Here is a 17,068-nt window from a genome sequence, read left to right on the forward strand (position 1 = left end):
GGACACCCTCTTCCTTGGTCCCAGGATCTTCCAGGGAAGGGAAATTGAAAGGAGTGTCTTGGGGATGTTCGCTGGCATTCAGAGAGGCTAGAGGAAGGAGGGGCCTTGGGAAGTATCTTTGAGCAGCCCACCATCGACTAGGGAAGCTCAGGACTCCAACATGGAAGAAGGTTTTTCCTCCCTCGGACCCCTCCTCATTGGCTCCAAGTCAGCCAGTTGGGTCACTCAGGGCTGAGAACCTGTAGTGCTAGACAGTGTATCGTTAGCTCTAGGGGCTGGAGGCCTGGGTTGACTCCACCGCTGGATAACTGAGTGACCTTGGGCAGGTTCCTCTCTGAGCCTGTTCTCTCATCTGTAAAATGGGAACAATGCCCATATGCATACCTGTTGCTCACGTGCAACAAGATTAATGTAACTATATGAAAAGGGAGAAGTACAGGCTCCTGTAAACGAGACTTTCCCAGGCAGCTGGGCTCTCAAAGGCCCAGACACCCTAGAGCAGGGGTCCCCACCCTCCAGGATCTTATGCCTGATGATCTGAGGTGGAGTTGATGTAATAATAATAGAAATAAAGTGCACAATAAATATAATGTGCCACCTACCTACCCCCAGTCTGTGGAAAAATTGTCTTCCATGAAACCCGTCCCTGGTGCCAAAAAGATTGGGGACCAGCTGCCCCAGAGCCCGTGAGGTGGGCTATATGTCATGAGCCCCTGCCTTGCCACAGCTATGGCTTTTCCTGAGCAATCTGAGCTGAGGCTCCCTGCAGGGAGTGGTGGATGGCTGAGAATGTGCACCCACCCACCCCCGCTCCTCCCACACCCCACCCTCCAGAGCTGGGAGAAAAAGGGGCCCTATGCTGCATGGAGAGGAGCTGCTCTGACTCCACACTCAAGCAGAGGGAGGCAATTAGGGCTGCACGTGGCTGCCAGCATTACCTCAACCCAGAAAAACCTGGAGGCTGAGGCGGGCTCTCCTGGGAAGAGGGGTGGGGGCGGGGGTTGCGTGATCAAAGTCATAACTGATACCCCTGAAGATGAGGGACTCAACTGCTTTCTGAGTTACTTAGTCCACACACACTACAAACAAAAAGCGGTTTTCAAAGTCTGGACTGACAGCTTCAACACTATCTGAGAAATTGCCAGAAATGCACGTTCCCCACCCCCTTCCCTCATCTACCCTATGGGACACCAGGTTTTCAACTAGGCCTCTGTGACTCTGACTCGCTTTAAAGTTTGAGAACCGCTGCCCTAGAGTACAAAGAGGCCTGAGTTTGTCCACCCCATTTTACAGGTGCTACTACTGAGGCTGGAAGGGGGAACTCCAACGGGCCAAAACCAGCAGACAAGTCCGCGGCCAGGCAGGGGGTGGGGGTGGGGGGTGGGGGGTGGCCCCCACGTCCCGCCAGCGCACCCCACGTCCCGCCAGCGCACCCCGCGCACTCACCAGGCCGTCGCAGGCGCTGATGGCCGCCAGGCCGCCCTCGAGCTCGGGGTCCTGCACCTCACCTAGCAGGTGGCAGGCGGGGGCGCGGGCCCGGATGTGCGCGCGGCCCAGGCCGCCCCGCCGCCGCGTCTCGCTCACGAAGCCGGGCGCCAGCAGGTGTGGGTTGGCGGTCAGGTTGAAGCGCAGCTCGCGGCCGCGGTACTGCAGCTCGTAGTAGGCGGGCGCGCTTGGGCGCGCAGACAAGTCCCTCTTGCGCAGCGTGCGGGGCCACAGCTCGTAGGACAGGAAGGAGCCCCCCGAGTCCACACGTACCGGGTGCACAATGTCCAGCGCCGCCCGGCCCTCGGCGGCGTGCCCTGCAGGGAGAAGAGCCGAGACGGAGTGCGGAGCGGCCGCGGGGGCGCTGAGGTCTGAGGGCCGGGATTCAAACACCCACCACAGGTGCTGTTTCACTGCTCCGTGCCTCGCTGGCTCCAACCAGGTGATCGCAATAAACTCTTCACAAGTCTCCCTGCTTGCGTTAGTGACCGTCTCGCGTCCCTCTCCTTTCCACGCAATAGTCACAGGGACTCTTTCCAGAGCTGTCAGATTATAGCCTTTCTCTGCTCAAAACCCTGCAGTGGCTCCCAGCTCACACACAGCAGGAAACTGTTCTAGCCATGGCCAGGGACGTCCTAGACAAGGATGCCTCGGATCTCATCTCAGCTACACCTCCCGAATTCCCTCCATTCAGCCACTGGCCTCCTTGCTGCTCCTGCCTCAGGATTTTGCTGAGCACTCACTTCCTTCAGGTCCTTCCCCAAAGCTCTACTCATTTCTTTTTAAAATTGCAGCTCCCTGCCTCTCCCTATCCCCCCTTCTCTGCTTTATTTTTCCCCATAGCACGTCTCACATACTGTATCACTTAACAGCTGCATTCTTTTTTCTATTTTTCTTTCTCCATCTCCTCCCAGTGTGAACTCTAGGAGAGCAAGAATCTTTAGAGTCTTTGCTGACGATTTTAAGTGTTCAAGAGTGTCTAGAAACTAGTAGTTTCTCAGTAAGTATGTGTGTAAAATCTGTAGAAAGGGGATCATAACTTACACTTTGGGGGCTGAAGATTAAATAACTGAACTATGCCACATATAGCAGCTCCTGGCCCACAGACTGAATAGGATAGCAATTATAATTATTAGACTAGTATTAGCCTGATGGATTTTTTTAAAGTGCCTGATGGTTCTTTTGCACACATCTCCAGGCCTCCTGAGATGGGGAGTCAGAGAAGGACCACCCAGGTAGGGCTCTCCGGCCCCTCATCACTACCACTTCAACCAAGCAGCTCTAGTTTATTTCTTGCACATTTGAAAGTTCAAATGAAAAGATTCCAGGGCTGGAAATATTTGCAGAATCCTCTCCTAGTCATTCTGTCTGCTTGGATTTCCCAGTAAGTCTTGATTCTTAACCTTTTTCCTGCCATGGACTCCTCAAAAAAATGTTTTTAAGTGTGTAAGATTAAATGTATAGGAATACCAAGGAAATTCATTATATTGAATTAAAGTTGTCAAAATAATTTAAAAAGTAGATGTGAAATCATGTGTTCCTTTCCTAATGCATTAAACAAGATCCAAAGGCAAGTTTAATAACTATGATGATTTCAAAGTAGTGAAGAGCATCAGCCTTATTTCAAGATACCTGCAACTGTATTGAGATTAAAAAAAAAAATTTTTTTTTCTTGTCCCTTTTGGTAGCTTACCTGTCTCCTGTATGCAGGTCAAGAAGCGACAGTTAGAACCAGATGTGGAACAGCAGTCTGGTTCAAACTTGAGAAAGGAGTACGTCAACACTATATATTGTTACTCTGTTTATTTAATATCTATGCAGAGTACATCATGCAAAATGCTGGACTGGCTGAATCACAAGCTGGAATCAAGATTGTCGGGAGAAACATCAACAACCTCAGATATGCAGATGATACTACTCTAATGGCAGAAAGTGAAGAGGAACTAAAGAGCCTCTTGATGAGGGTGAATGAGGAGAGTGTAAGAGCTGGCTTGAAACTCAAAAAACTAAGATCATGGCATCCGGTCCCATCACTTTATGGCAAATAGATGGCAAAAAAGTGGAAACAGTGACAGATTTTCTCTTCTTGGGCTCCAAAATCACTGTGGACTGCAGACAGTGACAGCAGTCATGAAATTAAAGGATGCTTGCTCCTTGGAAGAAAAGCCATGACAAACCTAGATAGTGTATTAAAAAGCAGAGACATCACTTTGTCCATTTAGTCAAAGCTATGGTTTTTCAGTAGTCATGTACAGATATGAGAGTTGGATCCTAAAGAAGGCAAAGCATTGAAGAATTGATACTTCCAAATTGTGATGCTGGAGAAGACTTGCGAGTCCCTTGGACAGCAGAGAGATCAAACCAATCGATCCTAAAGGAAATCAACCCTGAATATTCACTAGAAGGACTGATGCTGAAGGTGAAGCTCCAATACTTTGGCCACTTGATGCAAAGAGCCGATTCACTGAAAAGACTCTGATGCTAGGAAAGATTAAAGGCAAAAGCAGAAGGGGGGGGCAGAGGATGAGATAGTCAGGTAGCATCACCAACTCAATGACCATGAATTTGAGCAAACTCCAAGAGATAGTGAAGGACAGGGAAGACTGGCATGCTACAGTCCATGGGGTCGCAAAGAGTTGGACATGACTTAGCAACTGAACAACAGCAACTGGTAGCTAAATTAGAGATGCTGCTAATACTACTGTGATTTGTTACTAATATTTGTAATGGAAGGAAATGCTGAATTTCACTTCAAGGTTAGAAAAATTAAAGATGTAATATAGTCCCATACAAGTTCATGGACCTTCTGAATTCTACCCACGTCCCTGTGGCTATGGATTCTAAGTTAGGACACCTGCAGGAGAGTCTCCAGATTGCTCCTGGAGATAGCAGAGAGACAGAGAAGTGCAGAGACTAGCCTAAAGGCACACAGAAAGAGTAATAAAGTCTTCCAAATGGTTTCAACCTCCCAGTAACATCGCTCTTCATTCTCAGAGGTCTGTCTCTTGCTGGGTCTCAGTTTCTCCACTGCTAACATAAAAGCTGTGACCAACCTGGACAGCATATTAAAAAGCAGAGACATTACTTTGCCAACAAGGTCCATCTAGTCAAAGCTATGGTTTTTCCAGTAGTCATGTATGGATGTCAGAGTTAGACTATAAAGAAAGCTGAGCACTGAAGAATTGATGTTTTTGAACTATGGTGTTGGAGAAGACTTGAGAGTCCCTTGGACTGCAAGGAGATCAAACCAGTCCATCCTAAAGGAGATCAGTCCTGAATATTCATTGGAAGGACTGATGTTGAAGCTGAAACTCCAATACTTTGGCCACCTGATGCGAAGAACTGACCCATTGGAAAAGACCCTGATGCTGGGAAAGATTGAGGGCAGGAGGAGAAGGGGATGACAGAGGATGAGATGGCTGGATGGCATCACCGACTCGATGGACATGAGTTTGAGCAAGCTCCAGGAGTTGGTGATGGACAGGGAAGCCTGGTGTGCTGCAGTCCATGGGGTCACAAAGAGTCAGACACGACCAAGTGAATATAGAAGAATTGGACTCGATCAAAGTTTTCCAACTATTTTGACCACTAGACCTAGTCTTCAAAAGAAATCTCACGTGGACACACACACAAAGCAGAGCAGCACTGCTGCGAGTGGGCAGGAACCCCAGGGCTCATGCTCTTGTTCTCTCTTTTCCTTCTCCACAGCTCCCAGACCCTAAGGTGCAGGTAGGAAACTGGCCCATCTGAGGTTTGCCACAGCCTCTGGTCCTGCCTAGCTCTGGGGTTTGTCCTGGCTTTATGCCCAGCTCTTGGGATCCTGGCTGCTCATGACAATGACCTTCAAAGCCACAAGAATGCCTGAGTGCCCTGCAGCTGTCCTACAGGGCTCTCTGTGTGGTTGCTGCTGGGGTGGGAAAGGAAGCCAAGTCCAGCCTGAAGCTCCCTCCAGGCCAGGCTGCAGAAACTCAACTCACCCTCCAATCTGTCTCCTGCCAAACCACTTGAAGAGTGTGCTGCATGGTGTGGCCCCCCGCACCCCCTCCAAGAACATCCCCCACTGCCCACAACTGCCCCAGTGGGCCAGTCATCAGGGCAGTCCTCTAAGAGCATTCTCCGAGAGGCAGGACACAGGGTGGGCTGGAGTGACTTGTTCAGTGACTTTAGGCAAATTTTCCTTGTCTCTGAGTTTCAGGAGGGCACAAGTGCAAGGATTTTTCCAGACTTCTCAGATGAGAATTTGTTAAAAACAAATTCCCAGGCCCTGTCTCAGACCCACTGAATCAGCATCTCCAGGAAATGGGACTGGGAAGCTGTGTTTTTATCAAAAGCCTCAAGGGATGTGGTCATCAGGGAAGTTAGGAAATTCCTTACTGGACATAAACCTGGCTGAACATCAGCAGTACCTGGAGAGTTCTGAAAAACTGCAGCTGCCCAGGACCCAGCCCAGAGATTCTGGTTCCATAGATCCAGGGCTCTGAGGCCCCAGAATCTGTATTTTTCTAAACCTTCTGGGGATTCTGATGTAACCATTTCAAGGCTGGCATTTGGAAGCCATTGGGCTGGATAGTTGAAGGAGACTTCTTGCTCTCTCATCCTCATAAGGGCATTTGGGAGGGCAACTCCACAACCACAGCCTGCAGACTTGTTTTTTTGTTTGTCAGTGTATTGATTAGGGGCAGGTAGTGGTTTGTTGGACTGGCAAAAATGTTGAACAGTATTTAATCAGTTGCGTTTTTTTAAAAAAAGAAAAAAAATCACATGATTTTGTACAAAAATCTCAATTTTCAGCTTCAAGTCTTATCGTCCATCCATGTCAGGCCTAAATTCACACTTGTCAGAAGTGGCCCATTAGAGAGGGCCTGTGCTTTTCCATCTGCCTCAGTCTCCACCACTTCCTATGTGTTCTCAGCACTGTCGCTAAATATAGGTTGCCCTCAGCTTCACACTTGTGCTGTCTTTCATTCAGTAAAGAACTGAATCTCTAACAACAATGGGAAAACAAGGGATGGGCCAAGAGGCCCTACGATTCAAGAAAGATGTCTTCCCATCAGCCTTGTTACGTTACCTGCCTGGTCCATGGCATTTGGTGTTGTGAGGGAAAGTTAAGTACCCTAACATCCAGGAAAATGTATAAGACACCATCCTAGCCCTGAAAATAAATGGGTGCAGGGCACTCATGATCCACACCCCTGGCACAGTGCTGGAAAAGTCCAAGAGAGGGGAGGGGACACCCCACAGATGTATGGGGATGAAGAAGAGCTTTGTCAAAGGGGCGCATGTGAAATGTCCCCTTGACATATGGGTATATATTTAAGCATGAGGATGAGGACAGCTTGGTGGTGGGCATCATGTGATAGACCACCAGAGAAATAGGAAAAAGTCAGGTGAGGGGAACAAGCAATAAGAAGCTTGACCCAGGCACGTGTTTTGTGGAATGAGAGACAATGGAGTTACAAAACAATGCAAAAGTGTGAGCGTTGAACACAGGTAGACCCGGGTTCAGGTGCCAACTTGGCTACTTAATAGTTGTATGGCCTGGACAGTCACTTCATCTTGCTGAGCCTCAGTTTCCTCATTTGCTCAGAGTATCCAAGTCAGAAAATTTAAGGAGGGTCATGGGGCAAATAGATGGAGAATAAGAAAACAGTTACACTCCAAGGTTTTATTTTAACTGAATATTAAAAGCAGTTCCCAGGGCATGAACCATCACAGTCAAGGCTGCTAAAGACAAGCTGAAGGTGTGGGGTGCTGATGCCAATTAGCCCAGAAGTACTCAGGGTACCAGCAAAACAGAAGCTACATGGCACACTTCTAGGTGATGGCAGTGTCCTCAACTGTGTGTGGGTGGGAGAGGGCACTATGTATAAGGCTAGGGAATCAGAACCCCTGGGGAGAAATGGCCCCAAGAGCTCAACAGTGTTCCTTGGGTGGGTGGGTGGGAATCCATGAACCTGGGGGTATGCAATCCTGTTGAGAACCCCTGCTCTAGACCTTGGGAAATTATCGCAAGATAGAAATTCAAGTGAGTTATAAAGAAGCATCCTCTTAAGTTCAAAAATGTGATGGGGCTAAGTAGAAATATGCTGCAGGCGAAAAGCATTAGAAGTAATGTGCTCTACAGTCAGAGCGCCTGGGTCTGCATCACAACTTTGCCATCAAAAGCTGTGAGGCCACGGGTAAATTAACCACACAGTCTCAGTTCCTCCATCTGTAATATGGGCATGATAATAATCGTTACCTTAGGTTGTGTGAGAATTCAGTGCGTCAATATGTAAGCGTTTAGCATAATAGATAATAACACAAAGCAAATGTGACTAAGTTATGACTGAAAATTAGCAAGAGAAGTTCTCAAGTATACTTAGCTATTTCTTTAAAAACCTGTTTTGCCTAATGTCTTAATATTTCAATAAAAAATGTAAAACTATTAGTACTTACAGGATGTTACCACTTTTACTGCAGTAATTTTCATTTTCTTACTTTATTCTGCATTCATTTTCAATAGTCAATTTGTATTGTTTTGCCATTAAAATATTTTTAAATGAGGACAGAGTAAGTGAAAAAATAACTTCCAGTGTCTCTGATAGCTGATGGCTGATAGAGATCATGGTGGTTGAAACCACCACCACCCAGTGCCAGCAAAGGGTAATTGCAGGTTCCAGTCTGGTTTGTGGGTGCATCAGAGGTGAGCCAGCAGTGCTACAGCTACTGCAGATGGGAGCAGGGACTGCCAGTGGTTCATGGCTGAGTCTGTCCTACCAGGAAGGTTAGTCAGTTGTGATTGGAGTGAGTTCCTGCCACAACGGGTGTTGAATACTTTGAATATCACTGCTAGGTGACAGAACTGTCACCCTGGAACTCCTAGCAGAGAAATGCCAACATGGTGTTTACCCTCACCTCCTTATCGAGTACCTGAGTTACAGTCCAGCTCTTCAAATGACCCATAGCTCATGACAAAGAGAAAAAATAACCAGGGTGTGTGTGACACATGTCCTCCCGCTCCAGTCTGTCTGCACCTGCCTGCATGCACGTTTGTGCATGCACACGTGCACACCGAGCTCACATGTGTGAAACAGAGTTTTGGTGGGCCCCTGAGCCAGCCCCAGCAATCCCAACAAGTCCCTTGGTTTGTTACATTTTTCTAAAAGTGAGCCCAAGATGTGCTCTTTGGCCTCAAACAGGGTAGCATTCAGTGGGCAGAGCACCCGGTCTAGGTCCCCCAGGCAGGTCTGAAGAAAATGACAAAGAGCTCAGCAGCCTCCATGTCAGGGATCCCGAGTGGGAGAAGACTGGGGAGGACCTCATGCAACGTGTCTATAGGGACACTGGAGACAAACACCCGCCTGAAGGGGGACTCAGATTAGATAGGAGGGGTGCCTGCCTTTCCTCCATCCCAAATGGCAGGTCCAAGTTTCAGGACACACCAAGGACTCCCTAATCTTATTGGGTCTACCTGGCAGACTCAAATAACCACGGCCACCACATGGCCGTCTCTCTGCTCTGTGCGAAGCAATCACATTCAGCATCTCACTGAATTCTCATAACAACCCTTGGAGGTAGATACCATTATCCCAGTTTAACAACATGGGCAAGCTCATACATGTGTCTGGCTTGCAGTAGAAGGGGACCCTGAGCACAGGCACCACCCCCCCCCCGCCCCCCTACATAACCTTTCTCCCACAGCTGCCAGGGAGCCTGGACCCAAGTTCAGGCTTCAGGGGCAATTCCTTGGGGCAACTACTTTCCTGCTGCCATTACCTGGTTCACCCTCATCGGTCCCCAGCTCTGCGGCAGTGGGAAAACACAGGCTTCACCCAGGTGGCCCAGGAGTCTAACCTAGCAGGTCACTCTGCTCTCTGAATCTGTCCTTTCATTTATAAAAGAACTTTCCATCACACACCTTGCAGGGTTGTTGTGGAACTGATGAGAAATAAGAAGTAGGGATGCTGGCACGTAGTAGGTCTCATTAAATATTTGCTCTGTCCCTACACATTGGTGCTAGACGGGGAGCTTCTTCCCTAAAACACTGCTCCCCTCAACGGCTTTCATCAGCTGCACCCCTCAACGGTTCCGCGAACCTCTAAGATCTGGCTTAAATGCTCCCTACATTCCGGCCCATAAGCTTTTCCAGCCTCACAACCAGAATCCCTCTGCTGGGGAGGGAGATCTCCCCGAAACCCAGCAGGAAGGCCTAACCTAGCCACCCCACCCCCACCCGCTCCACCGAGCCGGGTTGGGCTGCACCCACCCACACATCCCCCCCCACCTCCCCACACATCCCCCCCCACCTCCCCACACCCCCTTCCAGCCCATCTAAAGTTCATCCATCCTTTCAGTCCCTCCAAGCTCGGGCTCCTCCTCTCCTACAAAGCCTTCTTCGCAAGTGCCTCGCCTGAACAGCGCTTCCCACTATTCCACCCGCGCCCATGAGACCAGGAGCTCCCAGAGCGCAAGGCCAGGGGGTCCTCTACACCCTCCGATCCTAAATTCCCAGGCCGGACGCTCCAGGAGCTCCGCGGCCCGGCGGACCCGGACGGAGCATGATTCTGGACGCTGGCCAGAGGCTCGTCGGAGGCCAGCCGGGCGGGGCTGGGCGGGGAGAGCCAAGCCCGGGGCCGGGGAAAGAAGCTCCTTCTCCGCGCTGCACTCCCGGCGCCTTCACACTTGGGGGAGGGGGAGGCAGGAAGTGCAAGGACCGCGCAAGACCCGGCCCGGGGAGCCTGAGGGCCGGGCAGGCTGCCTAGAGGCGGGGGGCAGGGGCTCGGCGGGGGACCGCGTAGACCTGCGACCTCGCGACCCCGCCCGCAGCGTCCTGGCCAGCCTGCTTTCCAGACGAGGCACACTGAGGAGGGCGAGAAACCGAATCCATCGTGAGCAAGCCGCGCTCCGTCCAGTCGCTCAGACGAGAGATCCCCGGGAGAGACAGTCGCGCTCTGCTGCACCCGCGGTGGGGAAACCGGAGCTCCAAGAGCGTGTAAGAGGCTTATTCTGGCTATGGGCAGGGTGTGTAGCGGAGTCGAAGGCTAGGGAAGGCTCCCTGAAGGCGCGGTTTCGCTGCCCTAAGCCCACCCCTGTCCCTAACACCAGGGGAGTGGGGGGCGACCCCTCCCGTCAGAGCCTGGCGGGAGCGGAATCTGCAGAGGTGAGAAGGGGCTGAACCTAGGCTGGAGAAGAGGGGAGGGGTGGCAGGGCCGGCCGGCCGGGGCGGGGCAGCCACCCACCTGGTGCAGATCCGTGGGCGCCCGGCGCCAGGACCGAGAGGAACAGGAGGAGGGGGCGCAGCAGCGGCGCGGGGCTTCGGGGACTCGCGCTGCAGGGCATGGCCGGGGCCAGGCGGCCGCCGGGCGACCCCTCGCACACACTCTCGTCCGTCCCGTCCGTTCGCTGCCCGGTCCCGGGTCCGGCTCAGGACATGCCCGACCCGCGTGCAGCTCCCGGCGTCCCGGGCCCGGACTGCCGCCCGGCGGGCGGCTGCGCTCGGTCTGCGAGCAACAAAGGCTGCAGGGCCCGCCCCCTCGGCCGGCGGCGGAGGCAAAGAAAGACTGGAGAGTGAGAAGAGGAGAAAGAAAGAAAGGGAAGGAGGGAGGGAGGGAGAAACGCCGCGGGCCCCCGCCCCGCCCCTCGGGCTCCTTCCCCCGCCCCCGGCCCGTCCCTCCCGCCCAGGCGCGGCCTCGCCCCGCCCTCGCCCCACCCTCTCGGGCCACTCCGGGCCGGGGCTGGCGGCCCACCGCTCAGGGGCGGAGCACCGGGCAGGGCGCGCGCAGCGCCCCCCGACGGCCGGTCGGCCGCCCACCTGGCCGAGGGCGCCGTCTGGCGGTGGAGCCGAGCAGGGCCCTCCAGTCCCGAGCCCGCCGGAGCCCCTCAAAGAATCTGGAATTTCTGGAATTTCTGCCTTGTTCCTAAACTGTGCTCGAGGTGGCGCCCTTCGGTGCACTCCCGGGGCTAGGCAGGCCTGCCCTTCTGAAGAAGAGGAACACAGAGGCCTTGGGAGGGTCCAGGGTCTCCAAAGTTAGCTGGGGAGAGAGGCCCAGACTCTTCCCAAGGGAGCAGCTATTTCCTACTTAGGGCAGGGTCCCTCAATTCCTCATGTCCAGACTCCTTTCCAAGTGTGTTTGCCTGAAGGGAAGCACAGCATTTGGCCCATGGGCTGGAGCCCACAGACTCAGCAGGGGCCTCCTGGGAGCTTGGAGGCCAGCCAACCCCAGCCTTGCATCCTCAGCCTCAAACACCCGCCATCCATCCTGTGGCCCCAGCCCTGGTTCTAGCCCTGCTCCCTCCCTCGATGCTCCTAGAAGCTGTTCCCCATGTCAAAGAACACTCCCACCCTCTACCTCCTGCTTCACTAAACCTGGCCCTACCCTGAGGACCTTCACTTCTTGTTCCTCAGGACAGTGGTGGCCCGCTTTCTTCCCCTGACCAGCCTTTGTGTAGCCTTCTGCCGCCCACATACCTCCTCCCTGTTCCATCTCACATGCACTTTCCCTCATTCTGGAAGTTCCCATCTAGCTCCTTCACCCTAAGCCCTGCTGTCCTTCTCGGGGACAAATGCAGCACATGGCTACACAGTTGCTTGACCTCCTCATCTCTAATGACCCTTCCTTCCACCTTAGCCACCAGCTCTCCTGGGCTCCCTCCTCCCTCCACTGCCACAGCCTAGCCTCTGTCACCCCCGACAGCCCACTCTGAAGTCTTACTCTGAAGCCCCACTCTCAGAGCACACCCTGATGCCTTTCCCATCCTCCCTGAATATTCATGGTAATAATATGTGCTTTTCTTCCTCCAGTCTCTTGTCACCTGCCTCTTCCCCTCCACCTACCTGCCCCTCCTAGCTCCACTCACTTCCCTCCCTAGCTATACTCACTGCTTGACTTCTGGCCCTTACCCAACCACTTTCCATTTCTCCCCTGCCCCTAACAGCCATTGACCTTGCTGCAGGGACAGTTCACACCACCACATCCTGCCCCAACACCCCCACCCTGTGCACCAAGCATCTGTAACTGGCATCCATGCATTTCCCCATCCTCTGGATACAATGGAGCAGGCACCTTCCAGTGGTCAGAGACAAAAGCTTCTGCCAGGCCTCTCCAAGGACCTTGCTGTAGGAGTGCCTCTCTTTCCTTGGTCTCCATTGGCTCCTGTTCAGTTTAGTTCATCCGCTCAGTCGCATCTGACTCTTTGAGACTCCATGGACTGAAGCACGCCTGTCCAGCACCAACTCCCAGAGCTTGCTCAAACTTATGTCCATTGAGTCAGTGATGCCATCCAATCATCATTGGCTCCTGACCCCTAGTTTTAAAAAGTTCTGGTCTCCTTCCCAGTAAAGATATGGATTATACCCCTCCATAAACGAGTGGTCCCTCTCTAGTTCCCACCCCACATTTCTGCTCTTTTTCTCAATCTAACCTCTCCAGGCAGTTATCTAGATTTCTCCTCCTCCCGTTTGCATCTCAGGCTCACCCCTTCCACCATCTTCCACCCTGGTGCCAGAGCCATAGGACCCTTCAAGTCCTTCTCATCTTGACCTCCCCAATGCATTCTAGAGGTGTCTTCCCTCCCCACTTCTCAACGCCACCCTCATCCGCCTGGCAGACCTCCTTCCCACAGGTGTTAGGTGTTCACAGGGAACAAGAGGGTCACAGTCTCTGGAACTCTTTGGAGGAGGGCCACAGGCTAGTAGGCAAACATGTAAAGAAGACCAGCTGCTAAGAGGGGCTATGAAGAAAATAAAACAGGGAGTTTAGAGGGTCTACTTTCCAAGGGGTCAGTCAAGGAGGGCCTCCCGAGGAGGTGATATTCACCAGTCATGTGAGGGTGAAAGGGAAGGGATAGAACGCTCACTTGGTGCATCTGAGTGAGACCTGTCTTTTCAGGCTCAGCTTATACATCACCTCTCCCAGCAAGTCTTCCCCTACTCCCTTCTCAAGGTCCCCAGAGCATCTTTGCAACCCCCATCATGGCTCAGATCACACTGCATTGCTCTGTCTGTTTATGTCTGCCAACCCCACCACACTGTGAGATGCTCAGGCCGTGCCTACTTTGTTTTGTGATCCCAGCCCCCAGCACAGTAAGCCCCAGAGATGGAAAGGATCTGGGGTGTGGGAGTGGGTGTGGGACACACAGTCCTCCCTGGCCAGTACCACAATCTGCTGTCCTCCCTCCTCTGGGGAGCTGCCAAGGCCAAACACAGATTAGAGGCTTTTCTGAAAGGCAGCCTAGGAGCTTGTGCTTTTAAACCCATCAGCTGACAACAGTCCTCACCTGTTTCCATCTGTGTCCCAGGTCCTGGCCTTTACTCTGTCCACAGCCTGCTGGGCTGCCTTCATTTTAAGCCTCCTTGGGAACTCTCCTGGACACCATAGGATACAAAAGGATTGTGAGGGTTAGTCCTGCCCTCATGACACAAATAACAATCCAACCAGAAAAATAACGCCAGCCAACGCCAACTCTGGGGGTAAAGTTTACATTTTGAACAAAGCCAGAGATTTGATATTTCAACATGTAATTGTTCAAAATGTTAGGTATCCTATTAGAGTCCCCCCCCCCCGCCAACCCCTGCCAAATCTTGATTGAATTAATTTATTTTTTTAAATGATTGTTATCTATGTAGCCCAACATCTCCAGTAAGATTTAACTGAGCTAAAACACTACTAGAAATGGATCAAGCGAAATAAGAAACTAGGCTTATTCTACTTCTGTATATTTACCTATATATATTAATAGGTCGCTTAAAAATTAGCCAGTAGAGCACGTGTATTTAAAATCATCAATGAATAGATAGCAGATTTAAAATGAAGCATATAATTTTAAAAAATACTATAAAACCTCTTTGGGCCTCTACTTATCTGTCTAATGGAGACAGTGATTGCTACTCTATTTCAAAGTTTTTTAGAGCAGTGATTCTCAACTGGGGGTGATTTTGGTCATGGATTTTGCAATGTCTGGAGGTGTTTTTTGTTTGCTTGTTTTGTTTTTATTGTCACAACTAGGGGAAGGTACTCCTGGCATCAGACTGGTAGAAGCCAGGGATGCTGCTAACATCCTACAATGGACAGGTCAGCCCCCAACCCCCAACAAAGAATTATCCAGCCCAAATGTCAAAGTGCCAAGGTTGAGAAACTCTGGTCTAGACAATTAAATAATTTGAAGGCACCTGGCAGAGTAAAAGTTCTTTTGTATTTTATTTTGCGCTTTTTGGTAAGGCAAGCACAGGATAAACATTCACACTTTTACAAACAGTGAAGAGTAACTCTTTCCTCCCAAAACTGACCCCTAGTCCCTCGGTGCTCCTTCCCAGGGGCCATTACTATTTCAGTTTCCCCTGAACCCTTTTAGAAAAAGTCTAGGCAAACACAAAGTTCCACTGAATGCACACGGTGGCACAGTCACTCCACGCCTGGCTTTTTTCATTTAACCACATAGCTCAGAGATGGGAGCTAGGCCAGCATCCTTACTCATGGACCTGAAGCAGCCTTATTTCAATAGCTTCTTAGCATGTGGCACATAAACCAGAATGTAAGCTCCATGGGGGCAGGAAACCTTTGTCTTGCTCACTAATAGGCTCTTAGAACAGTAGCTGACATACAACACACATTCAGTAGCTATTTTCAGTTATCCAAATAAATGTTGGATGGTTGACATACCATCATGTGTATATGTCACCCATCCCCTACTGGGGGGGTATTTAGATTATTTCTCATCTCTTGCTGTGACTATCCTCTGTGCATATAGGTGAGTACAACTGCTGGATAAAGTCCTAGAACTGGGGCTGCTGTCAAGGGCATGTGTGTTTGTAACTTTGATAGATAAGAATTGCAAAATTAAGGGCACAATTTTAAGTGCTAATTTAGGGTACAGATTGCTAAACAGGGATGCCTAACAAAGCGCTCCCTTCCATGGGACAGCAACTGGGCTGAGTAAGAACTGGCTTTGAAAATGCACAAGTTGATTGACTTGGAAAGGGGATGCTGAGTTGCTGCCATGGGACTGATTAGCCATTGTTCTGGAAGCCCTGGAGACATGGGTGTTCTCAATATAGTCCCATAGTTCAAAGCACTATGGCCTTTGCCTGCCAACTACCCAGCTTAGGAGGGGGGCCTGACCCCACACCACCATGAGGGATACCACGACAGGAGTCATGGACATTATCCACATGGAAATTTCAGAACTGTCAGTCAGCTCAGGGGACAAAGGTCCAAGAACAGCTTCCACTCTCCCCAGCAGCCATCTGGGCAGTGAGAAGGATGATTAGACAGAGGCGAATTGTGACAGTGAATGAGTGCTGAATCCCATGTGTTGGCACTATGCTTTTACATGCAATGTCTCACATCATCCTCCTCCCAACACTGGGAGTGGACACTATTATGTCTTCATTTTACAGATGGAGAAGCTGAAGCACGAAGAGGTCAAGTGGTTTGCTGAAGGTCCCAACACCCAAGTCCCTGAGTACCTCTGCCTCCTGGATTGCCAGTTTGAGCTTCTATACATCAAAGGATCTGCTTCTTCCTGGCTCCACCTTTGGGAGTTGTATCTAAGTCTGCCAGACGGCTAGATGTGTGGGAACAGGCCACTTCCCTTTCACTAGAGAGTCACTGAGGCTTGCATTTCGGAACACCTCCCAACTGTCAAGGGCCAGGAGCCATGCTGATTTCCAAAGGCACCCTCAGGAATGGCCATCAGATTATTTCCTGCAGTCAAATCTTGTCTTCACATCTAGCCCATGAACTCCCAGACGGCCAGGGCCCTGTCAATTGGACTGAAGACTAGCACATCCCAGAAGACTGTTGTGTGGGAGGCTGTGTCCCCAGCCTGACATTCGCACAAACCTTAGATCTCTTACTGCCCCACGCTGCAGCCGTGGCTGTTTTTCTTTCTTTTTTCTCTTTTTTTCTTCTTGCTATTATTTCAGCAAGGGGTGTTCCAAATCCTTGTGTCTGTAAATAATTTGAAAACTTTTTATGCTTTTTTATTGTGTTTATTGAGTTTTTGGAAGCTCTTTCTGTTATTTATCCTATAACACTTTTCATGCATTTTATTAACTTTTGTAAAGAAAATACTTGTTCCAACATCTAAAAATCAGAACCTTTGCTGGTAATAAGATCCTGGATAAAGTAAACGACATGGGTCATTTTTTGTTTTCTTTTTTAATCAATAAATCATTTCACTACTTTATTTATCCAACAAATACTCACTTGTGCTGCCTGCAGTGGAGTTTAAATGAATAAAAACAGCATGATCTTTATTCTGAAATTGTTATTGCCAATTTTAAAAATGAAGTTAGTTATATAATTTGGGGGTTAGAAGGATATTTTAAAGACGAAATCAATAGCAAAATATGCGGGCAACGAAGTTAATAGATGTGCCTACATCTATTGCTTTTCATAAAGCAAACATTTCTCCATATTTTAAAAGTCCCTAAATCCAACATCAAAAATCAAGACACCTAGAGAGATCAGAAGAAATAGAAAATTATCAAATAAATGATAGAAGAATCTTTCTCAGGAGTGAAGCACATGCATTTCTAGACTGAAAGAGTTTACTGGCATCCAGTACAACAGATAAGACCCCTACCAAGACACACAGGTTC

General features: G+C 50.3%; 1 protein-coding gene and 1 long non-coding RNA gene across 2 annotated transcripts in view; one reads left to right on the plus strand and one right to left on the minus strand.

Moving 5' to 3' along the window:
• The window catches only part of ADAMTS7 (ADAM metallopeptidase with thrombospondin type 1 motif 7), a 56,177-nt gene extending 45,055 nt beyond the window's left edge, over positions 1–11,122 (minus strand). The window contains exons 1-2 of the mRNA XM_081549590.1: positions 10,707–11,122; positions 1,447–1,802 (exon numbers count right to left, since the gene is read on the minus strand). Coding sequence (XP_081405716.1) covers positions 1,447–1,802; positions 10,707–10,806 — 456 coding nt within the window. The 5' untranslated portion in view covers positions 10,807–11,122. The remainder of the gene's footprint in view (positions 1–1,446; positions 1,803–10,706) is intronic.
• On the plus strand, positions 10,146–16,723 carry LOC145529371 (uncharacterized). Its single transcript, XR_014071144.1, has 2 exons — positions 10,146–10,459; positions 15,863–16,723. It is a non-coding gene; the product is annotated as an uncharacterized LOC145529371 (long non-coding RNA).
• Positions 16,724–17,068: the final 345 nt, after the last annotated feature.

The sequence above is a fragment of the Giraffa tippelskirchi genome, chromosome 12 (genome assembly GCF_054371585.1).
Source record: "Giraffa tippelskirchi isolate mGirTip1 chromosome 12, T2T-mGirTip1v1.2.pri, whole genome shotgun sequence".
NCBI lineage: Eukaryota > Metazoa > Chordata > Mammalia > Artiodactyla > Giraffidae > Giraffa > Giraffa tippelskirchi.